Source organism: Herpailurus yagouaroundi, unplaced genomic scaffold (assembly GCF_014898765.1).
Source record: "Herpailurus yagouaroundi ecotype Mexico unplaced genomic scaffold, PumYag 161, whole genome shotgun sequence".
NCBI lineage: Eukaryota > Metazoa > Chordata > Mammalia > Carnivora > Felidae > Herpailurus > Herpailurus yagouaroundi.
The window spans coordinates 25,147,625-25,171,870 of record NW_024412402.1 but is presented as its reverse complement, the minus strand read 5'-3'; the positions used below and the strand labels follow the sequence as shown (position 1 = coordinate 25,171,870).

The 24,246-nt window shown below is 38.4% G+C and overlaps 1 protein-coding gene across 1 annotated transcript in view; it reads right to left on the bottom strand.

Moving 5' to 3' along the window:
* Positions 1 to 24,246, bottom strand: part of JAM3 (junctional adhesion molecule 3) — a 117,896-nt gene that overhangs the window by 10,367 nt on the left and 83,283 nt on the right. The window contains exons 3-4 of the mRNA XM_040483590.1: positions 1,260 to 1,325; positions 626 to 739 (exon numbers count right to left, since the gene is read on the bottom strand). Of these exons, the coding sequence (XP_040339524.1) occupies positions 626 to 739; positions 1,260 to 1,325 (180 nt within the window). The remainder of the gene's footprint in view (positions 1 to 625; positions 740 to 1,259; positions 1,326 to 24,246) is intronic.

Sequence of the window (24,246 nt, the reverse complement as noted above, 5' to 3'; positions counted from 1 at the left end):
TTCCCTGAACCAAGCTGGTTTTTGCTTCCACATCTTTATATACAACACTCTTTCTTGCCCAACACCTTTATCCACCCCTCTTCACCAGCCCCTCACTGGTTACCCAGCTTCATCACCTTGTCTAGATGTCACTTCTGGGAAGCCTTCCCCACCACCCACCCTGCCCCTACCTCATGCAACCCGAGAACTCCCTATGCTGACCTCTGTTCTAGCAAACGCTTTCTCAACATGGGAAGTGTGGCACATAGTAGGTGCTCAGTAAATATGTGTCTCCCTGCTGCTCCACGTGATCTTTCTGATTAACTCATGCAGCTTGTATCACAAATGTCATGGACTGTGATAAGAGGATGGCCTAACAAAATGTTCACTCTGATACTCCAACAGGATGGGCAGACAGATTTAAATCCTCACTAAAGAGGTGATACTTGTTAAAGCTGGATGACAGGGATGGGGAGGTTCAATACACTGTTCTCATTACTTTTCTACGTTTGAGTTTTCTATAAGTGAAACAAACAAAACAAGAAACCAATCCTTGCTACAGATGCAGGACCAGTCAGAGGAAAGTCTCTGGCCACAAGTACATGCCTGGACCTTGTGGACAAAGGAAGGGATTAGAGGGTCATACCCTGGATTCTGTTGTCAAAAAACACATATGCAGTTCGGTCATCTTGAATTTTCTTCCATTCAATCCTGGGGTCATTTGTCTGTGAATCCGTAATGATACAAGAGAGTTCCACACCTAATGAGCAGAAGAAGAAGAAGAAGAAGAAAAGAACTCTCAGAGGATGTGAAACAATTTTACAATCACTTATGTACCCAGAACATGCAAGTTATCGCAAATTTTAGAGACGTCTTTCATGCAGGTTACAAATCTACCTATCTCCAGGCTCCAAGTGACCTTAGCAAAAGATAAATTTTAGCCAGAAAAATAATACATGTGATTAGCAAGGGCTTTTACTAAATAGAATACACATTCCCCCTTAATACTCTGCTTATATATATGAAAATTCTTTGTTGTATACGTATAAAGCCAGAGCAGAAATCGGATTTTAGCCCATGTAAAAGCTGCAGAGTTCCCTGTTGGCCTGCTGAAGCAGTGTTGCACTGACCCACCTGTACACCAGATGCACTGCCAAGGGGCCACCCACCTGAACATCTCTGGCACTACAGTGTGTGTGTTTGTCCTCAGTTGGCTGTAAGACTACCAAGTGTCCGTTAGATGGCGCCTATTCTCCTAGTGGTCTCTCCCTTGTACTTACTTTCAAATTCTTGTACCACTGGGGTTCGGTTGCTGGATTTGAGATTCACAGCCCCAATCAAGCAACCTGAAGGAAAAAAAATAAAGTAAAATCAGAGACGACATAACTCTAAAATAGCAGAGAACTCTCCAACTGAGCTCAGATTTTTCCCTTCTAAATAGGCTACAATCACTTACCACAGAGGATAGAAAAATATTATATTCCAAAACAAAATCTCTTAGATAGAGCAAGATGCTTTCTTTCTCAGTCTGACCTCACTGGAATGAACTGAGAGAAGAGTCCTAAGAATTCATTTTCTTTCTTAGTTCCAGAACAAAATGGCCCTGGGCTTTAAAGACTCTTCCTTTAAGAATTTTCTTTTTGCTCAGAGTCATTATTAATCCTGTCAACATCCTTCATCCAGACCCACCCGGGTCTTCTTGTCACTCCTGCCTCCTGCACCTCTCCTCCCCTCTAAGGCTTCCTACCCGGCAACAGCACTCTTGGTGGATTTGATATGGCACAGACTCACGACCAGGTGCTCTCCCCTTCAAGATGGCACGACACTCTCTGGTATGGCACAACCAGCTAAGAGACCACCATGCAATATTAACCATGCAACCCAGTGATTCCCATCCATTAAAAAGTTTTCACTAGTTTTTAGTAAAATGAGAAAAATAATAAAGTAATTTTCATGAAGCTAAGTTGAATGAAGCCACTGATGAAATCAGGATATACCAACTGCGTGGTAATCCCTTTCAAACTAGCTTTGACTCTCCATATGTTTCAACAAACATTAAAACTAGTTTATTGTGGGGCGCCTGGGTGGCTCAGTCGGTTAAGCGTCCGACTTCAGCTCAGGTTATGATCTCGCGGTCCGTGAGTTCGAGCCCCGCGTCGGGCTCTGGGCTGATGGCTCAGAGCCTGGAGCCTGCTTCCGATTCTGTGTCTCCCTCTCTCTCTGTCCTTCCCCCATTCATGCTCTGTCTCTCTCTGTCTCAAAAATAAATAAACGTTAAAAAAAAATTTTTTTTTAAAAACTAGTTTATTGTGGTCTCAAAATGTCTTACTAATTTTCTTGGAGAAGATCAAGTAGTAGACTGACCACTCACAAAATGTCATTCTTCAGCTACCTGGCCTCTAGAAAAATATGCATTCCCCAAAGAAGGCCTTCATATATAAAACCCTCATTAATGGAGTGCCTACCTGGCTCAGTCGGTGGAACATGCAACTCTTGATCTTGGGGTTGTAAGTTAAAAACCCCATGTTGAGTGTAAAGATTACTTAAAAATAAAATCTTTAAAAAAAAATCCTCATTAAGGTCTCTAGTTCTTAGCTTACTTACTATCCCAGATAAAGAAAATGTGCAAAGATGTGTACTCTAAGCTGCTTTTTTTCTAACACCTTGAATCATTAGGTGGGATGAAGGTCACAACAATCTATTCTTTTCCCATTTTTAATCATATTTAATGGCTCAGTTTCATGCATAGTTCCAAGTATACATTTGATCCTTTCTTATTTAGTAAGACTTCATTAGTTATAGCAAAATCCATTAAAAAAAACTAAAAGGTATAAATATAATATGTACACCTGAGTTGCTATTAGTATCTAAAACAATGATTTCTATAAAAGGTTGTTGAGGGGCGCCTGGGTGGCGCAGTCGGTTAAGCGTCCGACTTCAGCCAGGTCACGATCTCGCGGTTCATGAGTTCAAGCCCCGCGTCAGGCTCTGGGCTGATGGCTCAGAGCCTGGAGCCTGTTTCCGATTCTGTGTCTCCCTCTCTCTCTGCCCCTCCCCTGTTCATGCTCTGTCTCTCTCTGTCCCAAAAATAAATAAACGTTGAAAAAAAATAAAAATAAAAAAAAAAAAAAAGGTTGTTGAACCAGGGCAAGTAAAGATAATTTGATTTTGTTTTGGTTAGCCATGGGCTATTCCTTTTGGAAACCAGAAATACACCCTGTGTATCTGCAGCAATTTCTACATCTCCTTTGGTCTGAAAGCTCCCAGTGACCCACTGATAAAGAGTAATAAATGATGCTCTGAATATCTACCAAGGACACACATGTTCCTTCTAAGGAAATGACCATAGACAGTTCTTTCAGTATGATCACCATAGTTTAGATGATGAGAAAATAAGACTCTGGTTACAAAGAACTATGACAAGTCATCAGCTTCCAACCGAGAGGCCATCTAAGGAGCCTTTGAGGTAACTCACGAGAGCTTTGTCCAACTGGATAATAAATAATTGGACAACCCAACTTGACCCTTTCCTGCTGAGAAAAATTAAGAATGAATTAGAGAGTGCACAGTCACCCAAGAAACTGAGTGGAAGTAGAGTGAAAGATTAGCTATCAAAATGGTGGAAACACTACAGTTGGTAACAAATGAACTGGAAGACAAAGAGGTACCACTGAAGTTACTCTAGTGTCTGCAACAATGTCAAATTTTCATGAAGGCCAACTGAGACACATTCTTTACAATAAGCGTCTAGAGTGAAATAAGCCAATTTGTTTCTTACCACCTAAAAGAAGCTAAAGGAACACGCCCCAGATAATGGAAATAATCACCTCTTTAATCCCTCTACTCTGCAGCAAAGAAGTGAGTGCTCTATACTCCTTAATAAAGGCTTGGTCTGACCCTCTACTGTCCAACGACCCTGGGTAAGTTTTCACAGACAGCTGCTTGTGTCAGTCCTGGATGTCCCAAGAAGATTCAACAACAGAGGACCGCTATAAGCAAGTGAAGTTCTAGCCCAAGTGATGATTCACGACAGCTGGGCCCAGGGTGTGAGGTGGTCCCGCTGAGAGTCCTCCCTCAAAATTTTCCTTCCATTCTTAAACAAGTCTTAAATTTACAAGTATTCTATACTGCCTCATTTACCCATCCTCACTAACCCAGATCCCTACTTTAAAATACAGAGGACCCTTGAACAACATGGGTTTGAACTGCACAGATCCATTTTTAGGTGGGTTTTTAAGAGTGGACAGCAAAAGCCACATAGCATTTATTGACAACTGCCCACCCTAGTCTCCACAGAAGAATCGAAGTGACTGGCACAGAAGTTGCGCCTGCTGCCCTCTGAGAACCCAGGCAGGGACGCCCACAGAGGCCATCTGCAGCCCCAGACCCCTGATACCAGATAGGGCTGCAGGTCACCCCATGTGCCAACAGGGTGGTCCAGTGGAACACCCAGGGCTGGCAGGCAGGAGGAACTGGGCTGGAGCGGAAGAACATGCCCAGAAGGCTCTGGGCTGCACTGGAGCTGCCGCTGGTCCCTCCTGGCCCAGCACTGATGCATCCTGGCAGCCTCCCAGAGGCCACAGCTGCTGCTAGCTATAGCCAGCCATATACTCCAGGCAGGAGTATATAGCCAGCCATATACTCCAGGCAGGAGTATATAGCCAGCCATATACTCCAGCCAGCCATATACCTCCAGGACACTCCCAGTGCCTGTGAGCTGCCCAGCCGCTGCCAATGCTGAGCAGAGACCACCAAGCTAAGGAAAAGTGTCACCCCAGGGCCAGGCTCACTGCTGCCACCCTCTGTCCCAGCCCCTGCCAGCCCATTTATGGAAGATGTTTTAAATATACATACAGTACTGTAAGTGTACTTTATCTTATGATTTTAACATTTTCTTTTCTCCAGCTTACTTTATTGTAATAATACAGCATATAATACAATCAACATAACAAAATTTGTGTTAAATGACTGTGTATGTTATAGGTAAGGCTTCTGTCAACAGTAGGCTATTAATAGTTAAGTTTTGGTGGAGTCAAAAGTTCTAGGATTTTCAACTGCAGGGGCGGGGCACCTCTTAGCCCCTTGTTCTTCAAGGGTTAACTGTATAGCAATACCGTGTGTAAAAGAACAGTGCTGTGAGGACTGGAACAAACCCAACTCTTGAAGGTATCACAGTGACTCAGCTGGAACACTATCCCCGCCTGAGGGTAAGACTCTGACAGAACCAGTAGAAATGGGGTCTGGAAGCCAGCCCTGAAGTTTAATTTTGCACATACCTAACTCCAGTGCTAGCAGAATACCCACACAGTGATTGCATTACTTAAGACTGAACAAAGGGTTTTTTGAAAGGAGAAAAAGGGGGAAAGTCTGTGATAGCATCTATCAAATGTTGTCCCTATTTATTTTCTTACCTATCTTGGCTTGTCTATCAGACTCTAAGCTTTTTAGGATAATCCATTGATTCAGCAATTTTTACTTAGCACCTATTGTGTGCCAGATCCTGGCCTAAACGTTACCGATGATTACATGAATAAAGCAAATAAAAATCTATGTTCTCATGGAGCTCACACTCTAGTTTAAGGAACAAGTTTCAGGGGCGCCTAGGTGGCTCAGTCGGTTAAGCATCCGACTTCGACTCAGGTCATGATCTCATAGTTTGTGAGTTCGAGCCCTGCGTCGGGCTCTGTGCTGACAGCTCAGAGCCTGGAGCCTGCTTCAGATTCTGTCTCCCTCTCTCTACCCCTCCCCTGCTCACACTCTGTCTCTCTTAAAAATAAAATAAACATTAAAACATTTTAAAAGAACAAGTATCATGTTTCTTCATCTTTACATCTTCAATTCCATGACTGAATGATATTTAGTAGGTAACTGAAAAGTGCTGAATAAATCAAAGTGCATTTTTTGTATTCTATATTGTATTTCCTTGACTTGAGCTTTCCAAAGCATCATTTAGTTGAATTCCATTTTCTCACAGAGCTATAATGTGGGCACTCTCTTCTTCATCCTGCCTAGAAACATATTATTGAATCTTGGACTTAGAAAGGATCTAAGATAGGTGTAGTTGTCTGTTTCTATTCAAAACCTCTTAACCAAATTTGAGACTCTCCTCTAGAGGCAGGTAAGGTAAGTCTCAAATATATTATGGTTTCAGTATGTGGTCATTAAAATTCAGTATAACTTTTACCCACGTTTTCCCATTGGTCATATCTTACATAATTCCCCACAATATCAAAACCAAAAACTGACATGTGTAGAATAAATGTGTATGGTTCTATGTCACTTTATCACATGTGAAGATTCCTATAAACACCACTGCAATTAAGATACAGCACTATTCCATCATCACAAAGATCTCCCTCATGCTACCCTTTTCGATCACATCTACTCCCAACACCATCTGTTACCCCTAGCAACCACTAATCTGGTTCTATCTCCATAATTCTGTCATTTAGAGATATATAATATATATAAATGGAAATATATCATAGATGATCTTTTGAGATTGACTTTTTTTCATTCAGCATAATGCCCTTTTGAATCCAACTTGGGTACAATGATAGTTCATTTCTTTCCCATTGCTCAGTAGTATTCCATGGTATGGACATACCACTGTTTAACCACTCATCTGTTATTAAGATACCTAGGTGTTTTCCAGTTTGGGGCTATTGCAAATAAAACTACTGTGAATATATGTATACAGCTTTTTCTATAAACACGTTTCCTTTTCTCTGGAATAAATACCCAAGAGTACAAGTGCTCCACTGTATGTTGCTGCATGGTCAGTTTTTTTAAGAAACTGACAAACTGTTGCACCCCCTACTTTCCTTTCTGATTTTAGTAATTCAAACTTTCTTTTTTCCTTAGTCAATCTAATTAAACTTTGCCAATTCTGTTTAGCTCTTCAAAGAAGATACTTTTATTTTCATTTATTTTCTATTGTTTTTCTAATTTTCTTTTTTATTAATTTCTGCTCTAATCTTTATAATTTCCTATGTTCTGCTAGTTTGGGGTTTAGTTTATTCTCCTTTTCCCAGTTCCTTAAGGTGTAACATTGTTGTTGATTTTATACCTTTATTTTTTGAAATCTGAAGTATTCTAGCCTTTAGTACTTCTTTCTCTGAATCCCATAAATTTGGGTATGTTTTCATTTATCTCAAGGTTTGCTTTGTAACTTCTTTGATCCACTGGTTAAGGTGTGTTAATTTCCATGTATTTGTGAATTTCCTAGTTTCTTTCAGTTACTTCTTTCTAGTTTCATTCCATTGTGATTAGAAAAGATACTTCATATGTTTTTTTTTAATTAATACTTTTTTGGCTTAACATATGGTCAATCCTAGAGAATATTCCACGTGTACTTGTGACAAATGTGTATTCTGCTGTTATTGAGTGCAGTGCTCTGTATATGTCCATTAGGTCCCATTGGTTCATAATGTTGTTCAAGTCCTAAATTTCCTTATTGATCTTCTATCTTGTCTATCCATTACTGAAAGTGGACACTGAAATTTCCAATTATTATTGTAAAAATATTTCTCCCTCAATCCTGTCAATTTTTGCTTCATATATTATGAGGCTCAGACGTCTGATGCACATATTTGTAATTATTATATCTTCTTGATCAACTCACCTTTTTATCAATATAAACTTTCTTTATATTTCTTTATATTTCTTTGTCTCTTGTAACAGTTTTTGACTTAAATTCTATTTTATCTTTTGGTTACTATTTGCATAGAATATCTTTTCCCATCCTTTTAGCCCATTTGTGTTTAGATCTAAAGTGAATGTCTCATACACAGCATGTAGCTAGATCACTTATTTAGCCTTTCTGCCAATCTATGCCTTTGATAGAGAGTTTAATCCACTTACATTAAAAAATTTTTTTTAATGTTTATTTATTTTTGAGACAGAGAGAGACAGCATGAACAAGGGAGGCTCAGAGAGAGAAGGAGACACAGAATCCGAAGCAGGCTCCAGGCTCTGAGCTGTCAGCACAGAGCCCGATCCGGGGCTCGAACTCACAGACTGTGAGATCATGAGCCAAATTCAGAGGCTCAGCCGACTGAGCCACCCAGGAGCCCCTTAATCCACTTACATTTAAAGTAATAATGAACTTATTTCTATTTTGCTACTTGCTTTCTGTATGTATCATTTTTTGCCTCTCATTTTCTCCATTACTGTTTTCTTTAGTGTTTTCTGGGGAGTGACACATTTTGACTGCCTTCTCATTTTCTTTAGTGTAAACTCTGTAGATATCTTCTTTGTAGTTATCATAAGGTTTATCATAACATTCTAAAATTATAACAAATTTGAGTTGATACCAACCTAATTTCAATTATACACAAAAACTCTATTCTGTCCTTTCCTTTATATTATTAATGACACAAATCACATCTTTACATGCTGTGTGCCTTATAAATAACATATATTTGTAATTACTTTTATGCATTTATCTTTTAAATTCTGTAGAAAATAAAAAGTGCACTGACAAACCAAAATTATGGTAATACTAGCTTTTTTTTTAATATGAAATTTATTGTCAAATTGGTTTCCATACAACACCCAGTGCTCCTCCCAACAGGTGCCCTCCTCAATGCCCATCACCCACCCTCCCCTCCCTCCCACTCCCCATCAACCCTCAGTTTATTCTCAGTTTTTAAGAGTCTCTTATGGTTTGGCTCCCTCTCTCTTTTTTTTTCCTTCCCCTCCCCCATGGTCTTCTGTTAAGTTTCTCAGGATCCACATAAGAGTGAAAACATGTGATATCTGTCTTTCTCTGTATGACTGATTTCACTTAGAACACTCTCCAAAGACTAGCTTTTATATTTGTGTAATTATCTCTACCAGAGATCTTTATATCTTCATATGGCTTTGAGTTACTGTCTAGAGTTCTTTTGTTTCAATCTGAAGGATTTCCCTTAACATTTTTACGTAGAGCAGGTAATGAACTCCCTCCCACAGCTTTTGTTTTTCTGAAAATGTCTTAATTTCTCCCTCATTTATGAAGGTCAGTTTTGCCAGATATAAAAATTTCAGTTTGCATGTTTTCTTTTTTCTATCAGCACATTAAATATTACGCCATCCCACTGTCTTCTGGCCTCCAACACTTCTAATGAGACATCAGCTGATAACTTTATTAATGGTCTCCCTAGTGATAATTCACTTCTCTCTTGTTGCTTTTAAGATTCTCTTTTTGTCTCTGGCTTTTGACAGTTTGATTACAATGTGTCTCAAGATGAGTCCTCTTGAGCTTACCCTACTTGGAGTTCATTGATCTTCATGGATTTGTAGATTCATCATGCCTTTCATCAAAATGGGGAAGTTTTTAGCCACTAATTTTTCAAATAATCATTCTGCCCCTTTTTATCTCTCTTCTTCTGGAACTCCCATAAAGCACATGTTGGTTAGCTTGACAGTGTCCCACAAGTCCCTTCGGCTCTGTTATGGGCTGAAGTGTGTGTCCCCCACCCCCCAACACACCCCAAGATTCATATTTTGAAGCCGCAGCCCCCAGTACCTTGGAATATGACTAGATGTGGAGACAGAGCCCTTAAAAAGATGAGAAGTTAAACTGAGGCTACTAGGAGTCCAAATCCAATCTGACTAGTGTCTTAAATAAATAGAAAATCAGGATACATAGAATGATGTGTGTGCACAGAGGAAAGACCACGTGAGGACACAGCAAGATGGTGGCCATCTGCACACCAAGGAGAAGCCTCAGAAGGAACCAAACCTGCTGACACCTTGATCTTGGACTTCTACTCTCCAGAACTGTGACAAAAATAGATCCTGGTTATTTAAGTCATTCAGTCTGTGGCATTCTGTGACGGCAACCTAGCCAACTAATACAGGCTATGTTCATTCTTTTTCATTATTTTACTTTCTGCCCCCCAGATTTCATAATTTATATTGTCCTACCTTCTGGTTCACTGATTCTTTCTTTTACCTATTCAAATATGCTATTTGTCCTCTCTAGTGAATTTGTCATTTCAGTTACTGTACTTTTCAGCTCCAGAATTTTTTATTCCTTTTATAATTTCTCTCTGTCAATACTTTGTTGATCATATAATGTTTTCCTGAATTCCTTTCTATGTTTTCCCTTAGCTTTCTGTACATAGATAAGATAAATTATTTAATGACTTTTTCTACTAAATCCAATGTCTGGGCTTCCTCTAGGACAGCTTCTTTTCATTCATTGTGTTTCTTTGAATGAACCACACTTTCCTGCTTATTATATGCTTTGCAGGTTTTGCTGAAAATTAGGCATTTGACTATTACCAAACTATTACTCAGGAAATCAGATTATCCTTCCCCAGGGTTTGCTCTGTGTGTGTGTGTGTCCGTGTGTGTGTTTGTGTGTGTGTCCGTGTGTGTATGCATGCATGTGTTTAATTATTGTTGAAAACTATAGTATCTGTTTTGAGAGCTCCAGTTTTTTTTTTTTCTTAAACACTATTCCTTTTTAAAAATGGTCACTGAGGTTCCCTTACCTTCTCTTCAGCTAATGTTCTGACAGACATTTCCTGTTCTGATAAAGATTTCCTCAATGCCAAGAACTGAAACAAACACACATACATACACACACAAAAAGGAGAACATTCTTCTCTCCCACATCTTTGCAGACACTCTGTGCAGGGGCACTCCTTCACCCCTTTCTTAGCTAGGCTACTCTGAGTGTAGGGATCACCCTGAGATGTTATGCTGCTGCTCTGAATGTCCTAATTTCCTAGTCTCATCACAACTTCTCTTCTGAGCCTAGAGATTGTGTATCTCTACCCAGAATCTCTTCCAGCAATTGTGGGTTTATAGTCCCCTTGTAGCTTTTACAAGCAGTGGCTACTTGCTTTTCCCATATGCATTCCAAGTTATGTGAAACAAAGATAAGCACCTCATGTCAGTCCTTCAGGTATCCCCAGAAAAGTTAAAATGAATATACCCAATAACCTGCAAATATGGTTTTCCCTGCTCCAGTTTGGGGAGAAGGGACAGGGAAGGAGAGAGACTGTTTTGGGGAAAGGGTGAGTAAAAATATCATAAAATTTTCCTGCCATTTTAGGGGCACGTGAGTGGCTCAGATGGTTAAGCACCCGACTCTTGATTTTGACTCAGGTCATGATCTCATGGTTCATGAAATCAAGCCCCGTGTCAGGCTCTCCACTGAGAGTGTGGAGCCTGCTTGGAATTCTCTCTCTGCCCCTCCCCTGTGTGCATACACACTGTTTCTCTCTCTCAAAATAAATAAAAAAAAAACAATTTTCCTATCATTTTGAAGACTGTTTTTCCTCAACTGGGCATTTATTTGGTTACTATAAACCTTCAACCTTTTTCCAAAACTCCCACAAAGTTGGTTCACCTACTGCTTGTTTGTGGGTTTTTTCAATGTTTCTGTGGGGGAATAGGAGCCTGGAGTTTCCTATTCTACCTCTTGCTGATGTCACACCAAACTAGCATTACTGCTCTTTTCATTTTTTATTTGTTATTTCAGCCATTCTTATTCATCTTTGCACCTCCAATTCCCAACAGTCGTACCTGAGATGCAAGAAGTTTTGGGAAATATACTGACTGAAAATTGGAGAGAGATACAATTTCAATACAATATGATAATCTACATGTCAGAAACCTACAGAGTATACAGCACAGCTGGCTGAAGAGCCAGGATTCAAACCCAGAGCTGTCTGACTCACTTCTTGCCTTTTAGTATTTCTCCTAACAATGTAGCTTTCACTATAAATTGGGAAAGTGGCATTTTTGGATTCCATGATTTCCTAGGACTTAACTTCAAGTAAAACTGATAAATGTTCTATTTTTCTCAGAACTGACAAAATGCTTCACGTAAAACTGACAAATGTTTTCTCAACCCAGAAGAACCAGGTGACCCAATCCAGTATAGAGGTATAACCAGCCTTGTGCTTGTAATTCCATTTTCAAACCTCTTCTATATGCCAAAGCTGTAAAGTATTATCAAGAAATCTGGGCCCTATTTTTTAAAATTTTATGGGCCTTACTTTTAATACTCTTACTGACTTTAAATGTGACTGTACTCTTCACTTTTCCCAACTGTAAAATATTATTAGAAACTTTTTATCCTTCTTTCACCAATAACTAAAGATGGAGAAACATTTAATTATTATTATCTTTAACATCATTGCTATATTTGCTATGTAGAGATCAATACCTTTCTAGTAGCTGAAGGAACAGTAAGTTTCAAATCGAATGGCTTTACACTTAAGACCAGAAATATATTTACCCCAAATACCATGAGTGGAATAATATAAATGAGAATCACAAGAAAATTCAATATGAGGTCTGAGGCAGGTTAAGGAGAGGTAGGCTAAAAAAGAAAAAGGAAAGAAACAAAGAAGAAGGGAGGGCAAGAGGAACTAAAAAAGAGAACATTAAATAGTGACAAGACAAGAAAAATAAATGAAAACATAAAAATGAGAATTTCTTTTATACCAAATCCAGAAATTCTAAATTTTTGAGCATCCAAATATGCTTGAATTCATAGCTGGCAAAAGCTCTTAGTCTTCTAATCCAATGATATTTAATCCCATCTGGGGATTTCTGAGAAAGCAGACACTTGCATCCACTCCTGGAGGGCTCTCCGCAGATGAGCAGAGAAAAAGGAATTATAAAATCACACAATATGACATTTCCAACTACATTAAGGAGAAGACTTGACTTCAGGCTGGTGTGTTCTCAAGCTCATAATAATTATGAAAATATACCAGCCCAGTGTCAAGCCAAAGCTAAAATCTAAGAAGCAAACCTCATTTTTCCTTTCTTTTTTCTATAAACAACTCCCAAAGGCTCTGATTTTATTTTAATAAGAAAAAATACCACTGCTTGGTTCACTGTGAGAGTCAATAAATGCTTTCTGCCTGGAAGTACCTCCCAGCACAACACCCACGTCAAACCAGACACAAGGACAGAGGACAGAATAAGGAGCTCTGAGAAGACACATGTAATGATGGGAAGGTCAGGTGTACAGGCCCAGCCTCACATTGTCTCTTGCTTTTTATCTCCTCTATGCTTTTAATGTTATTCTAGGAGTAGCAGTTGTCACTCCATTCTCCACTGGGCTTACTTTTTTGAAAAATATGAAGCTAATTCTGCATTTCCAGAGGCATCAAGCTTTGAAATGGCTTATTACACAATGGTATTATTTCTTATTCTTGAAACCAAGGCCATCAGAGATGTCACAGTTCCTGAGGTGAGGAAGGAAGTGAAAATGACACCAACTTATTCCTTAGATCACCCTCTAAAATACTGATGTAAGTGGTATCATTTCCAATTTATGAATGAATTTATGACTTGCCTGTAGTCTACAGCTAACTGATGAAGCTGGTACTCAAGCTGTGTCCTCAGACTCCAGGTCGAATACTCCTTCCATTACACTGTATTGTCTACACTTCCTTTTTTTCACCAGGGAATACATGAAAGAAATTAACATTTGGTTGGTTTCATATGAGTATGTGCTTGACAAGAAATGTGGCAAGAGATAATAAAAAAAAAAATTGGAAAATTCTTCTAAACACTTATTTCCCAAATGCTAAATGGCTCTAAGATGGTCCAAAGGCAATGCTATTCTACAATGCAAGAGGGCCAGGTTATCACCAATACATTGATGCTAACCATATAACATTATCAGAGGCACGGCAAGTTACTGATATCCTTAAGGCACAACAGTTAGGTATAATCAGCAAGACTTGAGGAGGAAGAGACAAAACCAAGATATAGAAAGGTCACAACATGGGACAGATCTGCTTCCAAACACACACCCCATAGCATAAATAGTGGTTTCTGGCAAAAGTTTTCTATTCTACATAAGAAGTTCTGACCAAGAAGGGCGCCTGGGTGGCGCAGTCGGTTAAGCGTCCGACTTCAGCCAGGTCACGATCTCGCGGTCCGGGAGTTCGAGCCCCGCGTCGGGCTCTGGGCTGATGGCTCAGAGCCTGGAGCCTGTTTCCGATTCTGTGTCTCCCTCTCTCTGCCCCTCCCCTGTTCATGCTCTGTCTCTCTCTGTCCCAAAAATAAATAAACGTTGAGAAGTTCTGACCAAGAAATTGTGACTGCTGTCCTAGCTCTGTCACAGATTTCTTGACCCATCTCCACCTACACAGTTCCTAGACCAACCCAGCTAAGTGCCCCCTTCTCCCATATCTGTGTGTCCCTGCCCACACTGCCTGAAGTAAGAGAGGAACGAGGCACTACATGGAGAGAAGTAACCCAGCTGGGAATCCTGCCTTGAGAAAACAGAAACATGGGACTGCCCTAAAATAAAGAGCATAGGCCCTTCCCAGTCAGGAGGTTCCCTTCTGCTCTCAGAAACAGATGCCAGAGACATGCATATAAATGAACCTGCTGGGCACTGCAGCACGGGCTCAGCAGAAAAACAAAAGAGAGATGATAGCAGGGATGGAGCACACTGTGGCCATTCATCTACATATGAGTCACCACATTTGACATAAGCCTTTGCCTCATTTGGTTAGGGAGCCTGAACACAGCACACACAGAACAGAGCCGGAGGACTGTGGTGTCAATTTCTAAGTTCCAGTATAATCTGGTTAAGCAACTGGGCTCAAGAATTACAAGTATCCCACTCCTCTGGACACTGATCTACAAACAAAATACACGCTTTTCCTGAGAAGACAAGGGTGGGCTGGCAAACGGATGTCATATGGAATATAAACTTTCACCTATAAAAAGCCAATCAGCAGTGCTCAGAGAAAGAAGAGCAGACAGACAAGTTAGACCATTAGTCTCACAAATAACACTGTTCTGACCTGTAGTAAATGTGATGGTAAGCTGCTTCTCATAGTTCAGTTCCCTATTCTGCTAAAAAGGAGAGCTGGACCTGTTAAGGTACTTCTGAACAGGACTGTTCCACCTGCAGGATGAATGCCTAATATAGAGAAAAGAGAACAAGGCAGATGCTGGACTTCCATCCACCAACATTCTGATAATTAACAAAGTAGGAGGGAACTACAGGGTAAGTACATAGCGCTGCTGGGGATTCAATGAACTGCACATCCTTCTGAATACTGTTTGGGTGGTACAACAGCACACTGGGAACACTAATTAAGCCTCCAGTATTCCATCAAGGTGGGTAAGGATGACTACGCTCATTTCCCAGTTAGAAGACCAAGTCTTAGAGATCAATGTCTAGAAGTACAAAGAAAAAACCAGAAGCCAGGACTTCTGACTCCTAGTCTCCACTTCCTGTTCTATTTCATAATCTTTCTTATATAAGAAGAAACATATTATTAAAATCTATCTAGACAGAACTAAAAGAGACTGCAACAAATACATGTAAAGAGGATCTGGAACTAAAAGGGAAACATGACTCAGACCCTGAAGCCTAAACTTATATCCCATTGTTCTACTGAAACCCTTTCTTAGAGGAGTTTGCAAAGGAAGTGGCCTTTAAAAAAGGAAAAAAGCCTCTGGAATGATATGCAGATGGCACTGGCATCTTCAGCACAACCATCTCTTCCTTCTAGGAAAGATGTGGAACTGAATGAAGGGGCAGAGAAGGGAGCAGGCAGATGGGAATGATAAGGCAGGAGAGGAAACGCTGACGCTGAGGTTCACAATGGCCTTCCCAGTTCATGCAGGCTCCTCAGATTATTCTCTGGAACCACTGTGTTCTTTGTCTGCCCTTCCCTTTCCTAATCTGAAACAATTTTAGCAGCTGTGCAGAACAACTGCAGTTTTTTATTCTGGTTTTGAGAGACCTTTTGGAAATTCTGCCAGAGTCTGGGGATCTGATGCCAGATAAGTTGCATGATGATCCCCTCAGGATCTTGTTTGAAATGCTATTTCCCAACACATCTCCTCAGTCCCTAGAGCACATGCACCCCAAATTCTTATTCAGTGGGTTGGGAAAAGCCTGGATCTGTATTTTTTTCCCAAGCCTCTCAGGTGACTCTTATGTGCAGTCCCATTTAGGGAACCTTATGACTAAGTTATTCATTATGAATGGGCCCAACCAGAAATCTAGAGTTGTGTTCACAGAAGCACAGCCCTTTGTTGGGCATGAGGATGATGACTGCTTTGCTTTACTAAAGAATTATTGGCTATAAAATGCTTCTAAAGCCTCAGGCAAAAGAATAACAGCATAGAATATTATAATAAAAAATACATTTAAACCATAATGGATCTTGAGGTAATGTCAGTCTCAGCCCACAAACTCTTTGATTCAGGAGAGGCTGACTTTATTTTGATTGATTCTTCGAAGAGCCTTGGCACACTGGTATAAGCATTCTGAGGAAGAGTAAGAGTCCAGGAAAAACTAAACTCCAAAAGTGACGATCCAACCCACAGCCAGGAAGATCAAGATCTCAAACTACAAACTACTTGTCTTTTCCTCTTATGGAAACAAAACCAATCTGAACAGCAAAACAGGCTTACTGGCTCATGACAGGGATACTAGGAGATGAAGGAGCTTCTTTCTGTATTTAATAATGGCTATTATCATATAACTGCTGAGAGAACTAAAAGAGAAAAATCAGTGGCTGTCTTAGCTCTACACAAGTAAATCAAATTAATTTGGGTTTATACTCATTATTATAAACCAATTTTTCTTTTATAATTTTCTTTTAGAAAATGTTTTCACTTTAAGTCAGATGTGTTCGCCAAGAACTAGTTTATGGATGTCTGGCTCTCTAAAAAGTTATAATTAGACTTCTGGCATTCTGTCCAGTTTTTCCCCTGCTCGAAAGAAACTTTTCCCTGACTGAGACTATAGTCGTGTGGGTGCATGTCAGCATGCATCACTGTGAGACCTCATTGGCCTACTGGGGTCAAGTGTAAATATAAAATGGTGATGCAGGCTTTCCAGTGAAGAATACTTACATGCTTATTCTTCAAGACTACTTCTGTTAGCTTGCTTAGCAGAATCCATCTTAGAGAAGAAAATATCAAATAAAACAACCTTTTAAACAATGTCTATTTAATTCCTTAACCAACTTTTTAAAGAATTTAATAGCAAGAGCAGGAGAAAGTACATGTCAGCTAATGATACTTTCCAGACCCACTCACCTATACACAGAGCTAAGAATATATAGTAAATCAAGCAAAAAAGGGTTATGAAAAGAACATAGTCAGCTGAGGCCCTGGTAAAGCTTACCCATTGTTACTTGGGTTTAAATAAATGTTTATACACAGAGACCTTTAAAAAATAAAAGACCTAAATAAAAAGACTAAACCAAATATAGAATTCCAAATACACTGGTTGTGATGGTTCATTTTATGTATCAACTTGGAGGGTGTTTTGGGATGAGATTAACATTTAAGTTTGTGAAATCTGAGTAAGCACACTGCCCTTCATAATGTAGGTGGGTTGCATCCAATCAGTTGAAAGGTATAAATAAATCATAAGACCCGTTTCCCCAGGCAAAAGGGAATTTCTCCAGAAGAATGCCTTAGAACTTCATCTGCACCTTCAGCTCTCCTGAGTCTCCAGCCTGCTGGCCTATCCTATTGATTTTGAACTTGCCGGATTCTTTAATCACATGAAACAATTCCTTATAATAAAACTATATATATATATAAAAGATATATACATAAAATAAATTCGACTCCATTCTATACACACACACACACACACACACACACACACACACACACACACACACAAACCCAATGATTCTGTTTCTCTGGAGAACCTTGACTAATACACTGGGCTATGTTTCTTCTTGTTGCGAATCTCAAATTTAAAAGAAAAATCTATGTAATTTCCTGCACATATGCTTCATGAAGAACTCTTTCAGTGGCAACCCTAAATGCAGAGTCAGAGCAATATCATGTCAGATGCCATGTTAAGCTAGCAGGAAAACATGAGATGAGGTGCTACTGATTTGAGTACACTATTAGTGTTTCCATTTAATTTTACATCTAAACCAAAGCATCAAAGATGGTTTGACCACGAGTCTGCCTAACCATGTCAGATAACACTAGAGTGAAAATCCATCTAGTGGTCACCTTAAATAGAAGTGTTTGCAGAAATAACTACCTGGAAGAACCTTTCTCCATCCCTCTTCTATGTCTAATAGATAGGCTTATACAGCTTTAGTAGAAAGTCCAGGATTATTGTGGGGAAGAAATTACTGTCATGTTAATGAAAGCTTTGGGAGAAGACCAACAGGGAAAAGGAGAAGGGCTAGGTCTTACATGCCCTTTCAGCAAACAACCAAGTAAAAACATGGATAAAATATCCTAAACTAGTGGTTGGGGAAAGTTTTGAAAGCAAGAGGAAAAGTGGGTGAAGGCAGGAAGTGGAGCAGCAGAGAAGAGTGAAATGGGGGGAATAGGCAGAGGGAAGGCAGAAGAGAAAGACAGGAACACAGGAAGGAATTACCTAGAATAATGGCACTTCCACTGCAATGATTTCTCAGTGTTTACAATGGTTTAAAAAGATTCTCTGCAATGGAAACAAAACTGTATAGTATTGCCCTTCACTCACGAGGAGCTTTGCTTTGCACTGAAATAAGGAAATGAAGTTATACAAATGGTTGGTGGAGAGGAAGTCACCATCTTTACATGAATATAGCACACTGTCACTTTTTCTAACTGCAAACCCATCAGACCAACTGTAAAATATTCTTGGCTTTAAAGCACAGATAAACACATAAAATTCTCTGTTGCAGTGAGACCCATCTTAAAGGTACTGAGGCATGACAAATTCATGTAACTAAATACAGAACATGTGTCCAGGCATATTCTTGTTCTGTAAAATACCTCATCTGGAAATAAATTATCCCAAACACTTGCCCTGAGCATAAGACCTTGGCATAATGTTATTCTCTGTGTGAGCCCAGTCCTGTAACAGTTTCATATTGATTACAGATGCTCTGGTATCAGAGCATTCTGGAAAGTGTGTTCTCTCACATGCTATAGAGAAATAATTCAAAGTTACATCTGCATTCCAACTGCAGACACTGCAGTCAGCCTATCCAACACGTCCTCTCTAGAGTCCACTCCATCTTTGTATCCTTCAGAGGTTGGAAACAGCCTTTGCTGTTAAGATAAAAGGCAGTGCAAGCATATCACCCTACTATAGAATCTGAATAGGTGAACCACCTCAAAGGCTCTAGGCTTGAACATGTAAGGTAATTTCACCTACAAGATCCACTGTATAAAAGATAAGGGCTGGTTATTTGTTTTGTTTTGTTTTATTCTACTAACATATCAACAAGAGTAAACATATTCAAGCTATAACACATGCACTTCAGGTTTAACATGTTTCTTAAAATGGTATGAAATATCCCAATGGGGACTAACCTACTGGAGGAGTGGGCGAAGTGGAGGAGGTGGTCTTCACAAAAAAGTTAAATCCTCCTATGTTCATATTAGTTTTAGTGCAATCCCATCTGAGGTAGAAAAGATAATCAACTACCAAGTATTTCTTTTTACAGGGGTAAGATGTTTTTCTTTTTTTAAGTTTATTTATTTGTTTTGAGAGAGAGAGAGTGTGAGTGGGGGAGGGGCAGAAAGAGAAGGATAGAGAGAGAATCCCAAGTAGGTTGAACACTGTCAGCATGGACCCCCATACGGGGCTTGAACTCATGAATTGTGAGATCATGACCTGAGCTGAAATCAAGAGTCAGACACTTAACTGACTGAGCCACCCAGGTGCCCCAGAAGATCTTTTTCTCTTGATGACCACTGATTCATACACAGACTAAACAAATCATATAAAAAGCAACTGAATTTGCTTTTTCTTACCTCAATGAAGAAGAAAATATTCAATCCATTTACATTTTAAGACCAGAATATATTCAATAAATACAGCTAACACTAAAAATTATTTAAATTTTATATTAAAACCAGTTGTAAAAAAGTCAATATAGGAGTCAAATCTAGGGGTGCCTGGGTTGCTCAGTCAGTTAAGCATCTGAGTCATGATTTCAGCTCAAGTCATGATCTCACAGTTCATGAGTGTGAGCACTGTGTCAGGATCTGCTTGGGATTCTCTCTTTCCCTCCCTCTCTCTGCCCCTCCCCTGCTCGTTCTCCCTCCTTCTCTCTCTCTCTCAAAATAAATTTTAAAAAGAGTAAAGTCTAGAGTTTAGTGACACATGCATAGTCATGACTAAATGTATAAAACTCAATGAATCAATGAACATACAATGAGCATAGGAAAAGAGTGCAAACGTGTAAAAAAAAGATAAAGAAAATGGAGTAACAGCTATGCCATGTCATTATGGTATAATAGAATTTTGAAATATTAATAGTGGCAGGCTTTAGACAGTCATCACTAACAAGTGACCTTTGATTTTTAAAATGGTCACCATTCGCTCATCTTCAACTGCTCTACAATGGGTAGAAAAATTAGAGATGCCTATTTTGGGGGGAAAATATTCTCTGGAAAGCCACATCAAATACTTTCTATCATTCTAAAAGAAAAAGAAAACAAAATAATGGTCTTAGCTTAATTTCCCTACTGCTAATTTCAACCTAACAAAAGTTAATGACTCCAGCCTTGGCTAGTCTACTTATTTTTTCATATCAAAAGTGACTCTGAAAAATTGATTTCAGCATTCTATGGTTTACTTTAATAACCAAATACACTATAAGGATCCATGAAATAAAAAATTTATTTTAATAAATAACTTTATTTTTAGATTGACTGCAAAAGAGCTACATGATGGAACTTTTAGGGTATGGTACAGTGATGGAGAATACATGACTAAGCATTATCAAACCCTTTACAACTGTACAGCCCAAAGAGTGAACTTTATGAAAATTTTTAAAAATATATCATCCAGGATGGAATGCAGACTGACAAATGAAACTAACAGTATTACCTATAACCACATCTATGAGGGTAGGGAAGAAAGGAGCTAACATAAATAACTTTGCAAAAATAGTGTTCTTAACTGTTATCATAAGGCTACCAACAAAAAAATTTTACACAAACACTGTATTCTAGTTGAAAAATTTGCTTCACACAGTGGTATGGGTTAGCAACTCTGAAAATACTTTATATGTATAAACAGGGTTGAACAAATAAGAACTATAAATATGCCACAGACTATGAGAGCCAATTTCTCACTATCAAAGAAAGAAGTTATGAATATATAAGGGGGAAAAGCTGGAATTAACCCTGTATTACTGAATTAGACATACCAATATTAACTAATGTTTATTTTAATATACATACAAATAGAGAAACAAACAGGGATACGTGTGTTCACGGGTTAGTATAAATACATGTATCTCTTAACTCTGTCTACTGAGAGAACTTAGAAAGTACTGACACTTCAGGGATGCCTGGGTGGCTCAGTTGGTTAAGCATTTGACTTCAGTTCAGGTCATGATCTAATGGTTCGCCCCACATCAGGTGAGCACAAGCCCTGCTTTTGGTGAGCTTGAGCCTCATATCAGGTGAACATGAGTCCTGCTTCTCTCTCTCTCTCTCTGTCCCTCAGAGGATTCTCTCTCCCTCTCTGCTACTCTCTCTCAAAAAAAAAAAAAAAAAAAGTACTGACACTTCAGTAACAAAAAGCATACTCAGTGCCTGGATCTTGGTTTCTAAATACCATACTCCAGAAAAGGGACCTAGGGTTCCCTGGAGAAATGGCTGATTCTAGGGCTAGGACAGGAAAAATCCAAGATATGCTGGACCACCTTGTAGTGCCAAAAAGTCGGGTAGTGCTCAAACAATATAATATCAAAGAACCAGGAGCTAAACTGAGAGAACTTCAGTGGTTAAAGCTGGAAGATATGAGCAAAAATTAAATTGTGAGAGCACCAGACAATAATATAAAGGATAAAATAAATATCCATGAGTCCAGGATGACATAAATAAATGAATAAGCAAATAAATGAGAATAAATTTTCTTTGTAAAAGAATTCCAACTAATTAATGTAGAAAGAATTAGGTAAATAAAAAAAAATCACCTTTAGACCACAGTAATAATTGCTGCAGGCAAGATCCACTGATGATTGCCAAAATTAGGGAAAAAATTTTAAGGAGAAACAGAGTATTTGAATTATTTCATAATATCTGATTCTCCAAAATATTCATTAGTTATTGTGGTGGTTTTATCATACAACTACATGTGGAAGAGCATTTGATACTCCTCCATCCAAGAGGTGAACCCTAATACCCCTCCCCTTGAGTGTAGGCTGCTCTTATAAATAACAGAGTTCAAAATGGGAAAACTAGTAACTTTATGGTAAAGAAACTTTGAGGATACCACCTAGACCTAGAGATTTAGGTAACATCAGTAACATGTCATGATGATATTATGTACCCTTTGATACGTATGATGAGAAGGTTATTACACCACTGTGGTATTCTCCTCCCCTAACCCACAAAATCTATAACCCAAATCTAATCATGAAAAAACATCAGACCAACTCAAATTGATTGACATTCTACAAAATAACCAACTACTACTCTTTAAATATGTCAAGGTCACAAGTTACAGCTAACAGCAAAGAAGATATCCAAACAGAATAAGAACTACTTAATTGGAAAGAAGACAAGAAAAGAAAAAAAAAAAGAGGAAAAGACAAAGAAACAAGGCAAAGAGAAAACAAACAGCAAGAGAACATATTTAAACCTAACTATATAAATAACTATATTAAATTAAATGGTTGAAATATCCCAATTAGAAAGTAGAGGCTGTGAGATTCCATTTTTTTTAAAGCAAGACATCTTTAAATATTGACACAAATAGGGTAGAAATAAAAGTATATATTTCTAGTCAAAAGAAATGTGGGGTGGTTATATTAATATAAGACAAAGTAGATTTTAAATAATATTATGAGGGATAAAAAAAGGTCATGCATAATGACAAAGGGGTCAATTCATCAAGAAGACATAACAATCCTATATAATGATGTACCTAATAACAAAGCTGCAAAATATATGATGTACAAATCCAGTTGTTAAACTGCAATGCTCTTCTCTGAATAATTAATGGAACAAGAAAACAGGAAATCAGTAAGAATATAGACTTTAAAAAGCACTATCAACTTGACTTAGTTGATATTTATAGAACACTTCACTCAAAGACATGTGTATTTACATTCTTCTCAAATGCACATGAAACATTTAGCAAAGTAGACCATATTCTGAGCCATAAAATAAATCACAAAAAAATTCAGAAGACTCAAGTATACAAAGTCTGTTGTTCTCTAACCACAGTGACATTAAATTAGAAATAAACAGAAAGGTATCTGGAAAATCCCTAATATTTGGAAAGTAAACACTAAACACTTTTCAAAAACCCATAGATCAAAGAAGAAATCAAAAGAGAAATTCAAAGTATTTTCGAACTGAACAAAACTGAAAACATGACAGGTCAGAATTTGTATCAGGCCACTAAAGCAGTAATTAGAGTAAAATTTACACCACTAACCACCTACATTAGAAAAGAAGAAAGGTCTCAAATCAATGACCTTGGCTTCTACATTATGAAAGTACGAAGAAATTAACAAATTGTATCCAAGGTAAGCAAAATAAAGAAAATAATAAAGATCAAAGCAGAAATCATGAGATAGAAAACAGAAAAACCAGTAAAACCTAAAGATGGTTTTGTGAAAAGATCAATAAAATTAACAAACGTCTACTTAGACTGCAGAAAAAAACTGAGAGAAGACACAGTATCAGGCATGAGAGAGGGGACAACACTACAGTTGTACAGATATTTTAAAAAGAGGCAATATTACAAGCAAATTTATACTTCTAAATTTGACAACTTAAAATAAATTTCTTGGAAGACACAAATTACCAAAGCTCACTCAAGAACAAATGAATAACCTGAATATCCTCATGTATATTAATCCCCCCACACACACACAAACAAACAAACAAACAAACAAATCCTCCAGGCCCAGAGAGGTTCACTGGTCAATTCTAACAAACATTTAAAGAAAAAATACCAATTCTGAACAAACTCTTCCAGAAAAGTAGAGAGAAGGAAATATTTCATAACTTATTTATTCTATGAGGCCAACATTACCATAATACCAAAACCACACAAATGCATTACAAGAGAACTACAGACCAATATATCTCATGAACACGGATGAAAAATTCTAAATAAAATCTTAGGAAATCAAATCCAAAAATATTTATATTTTTTAAGTTTATTTATTTACTTTGGAGGGAGGGGCAGAGAGGAGACAGAGAACCCAAAAAATGTATTTTTAAAAGACCAACAAGGTTTATCCCAGGAATGCAAGACTGGCTTAACATCTGAAAACCAATCAATGTAATTCATCATAAGAACAAGTTAAAACTATGATATTCTCAATA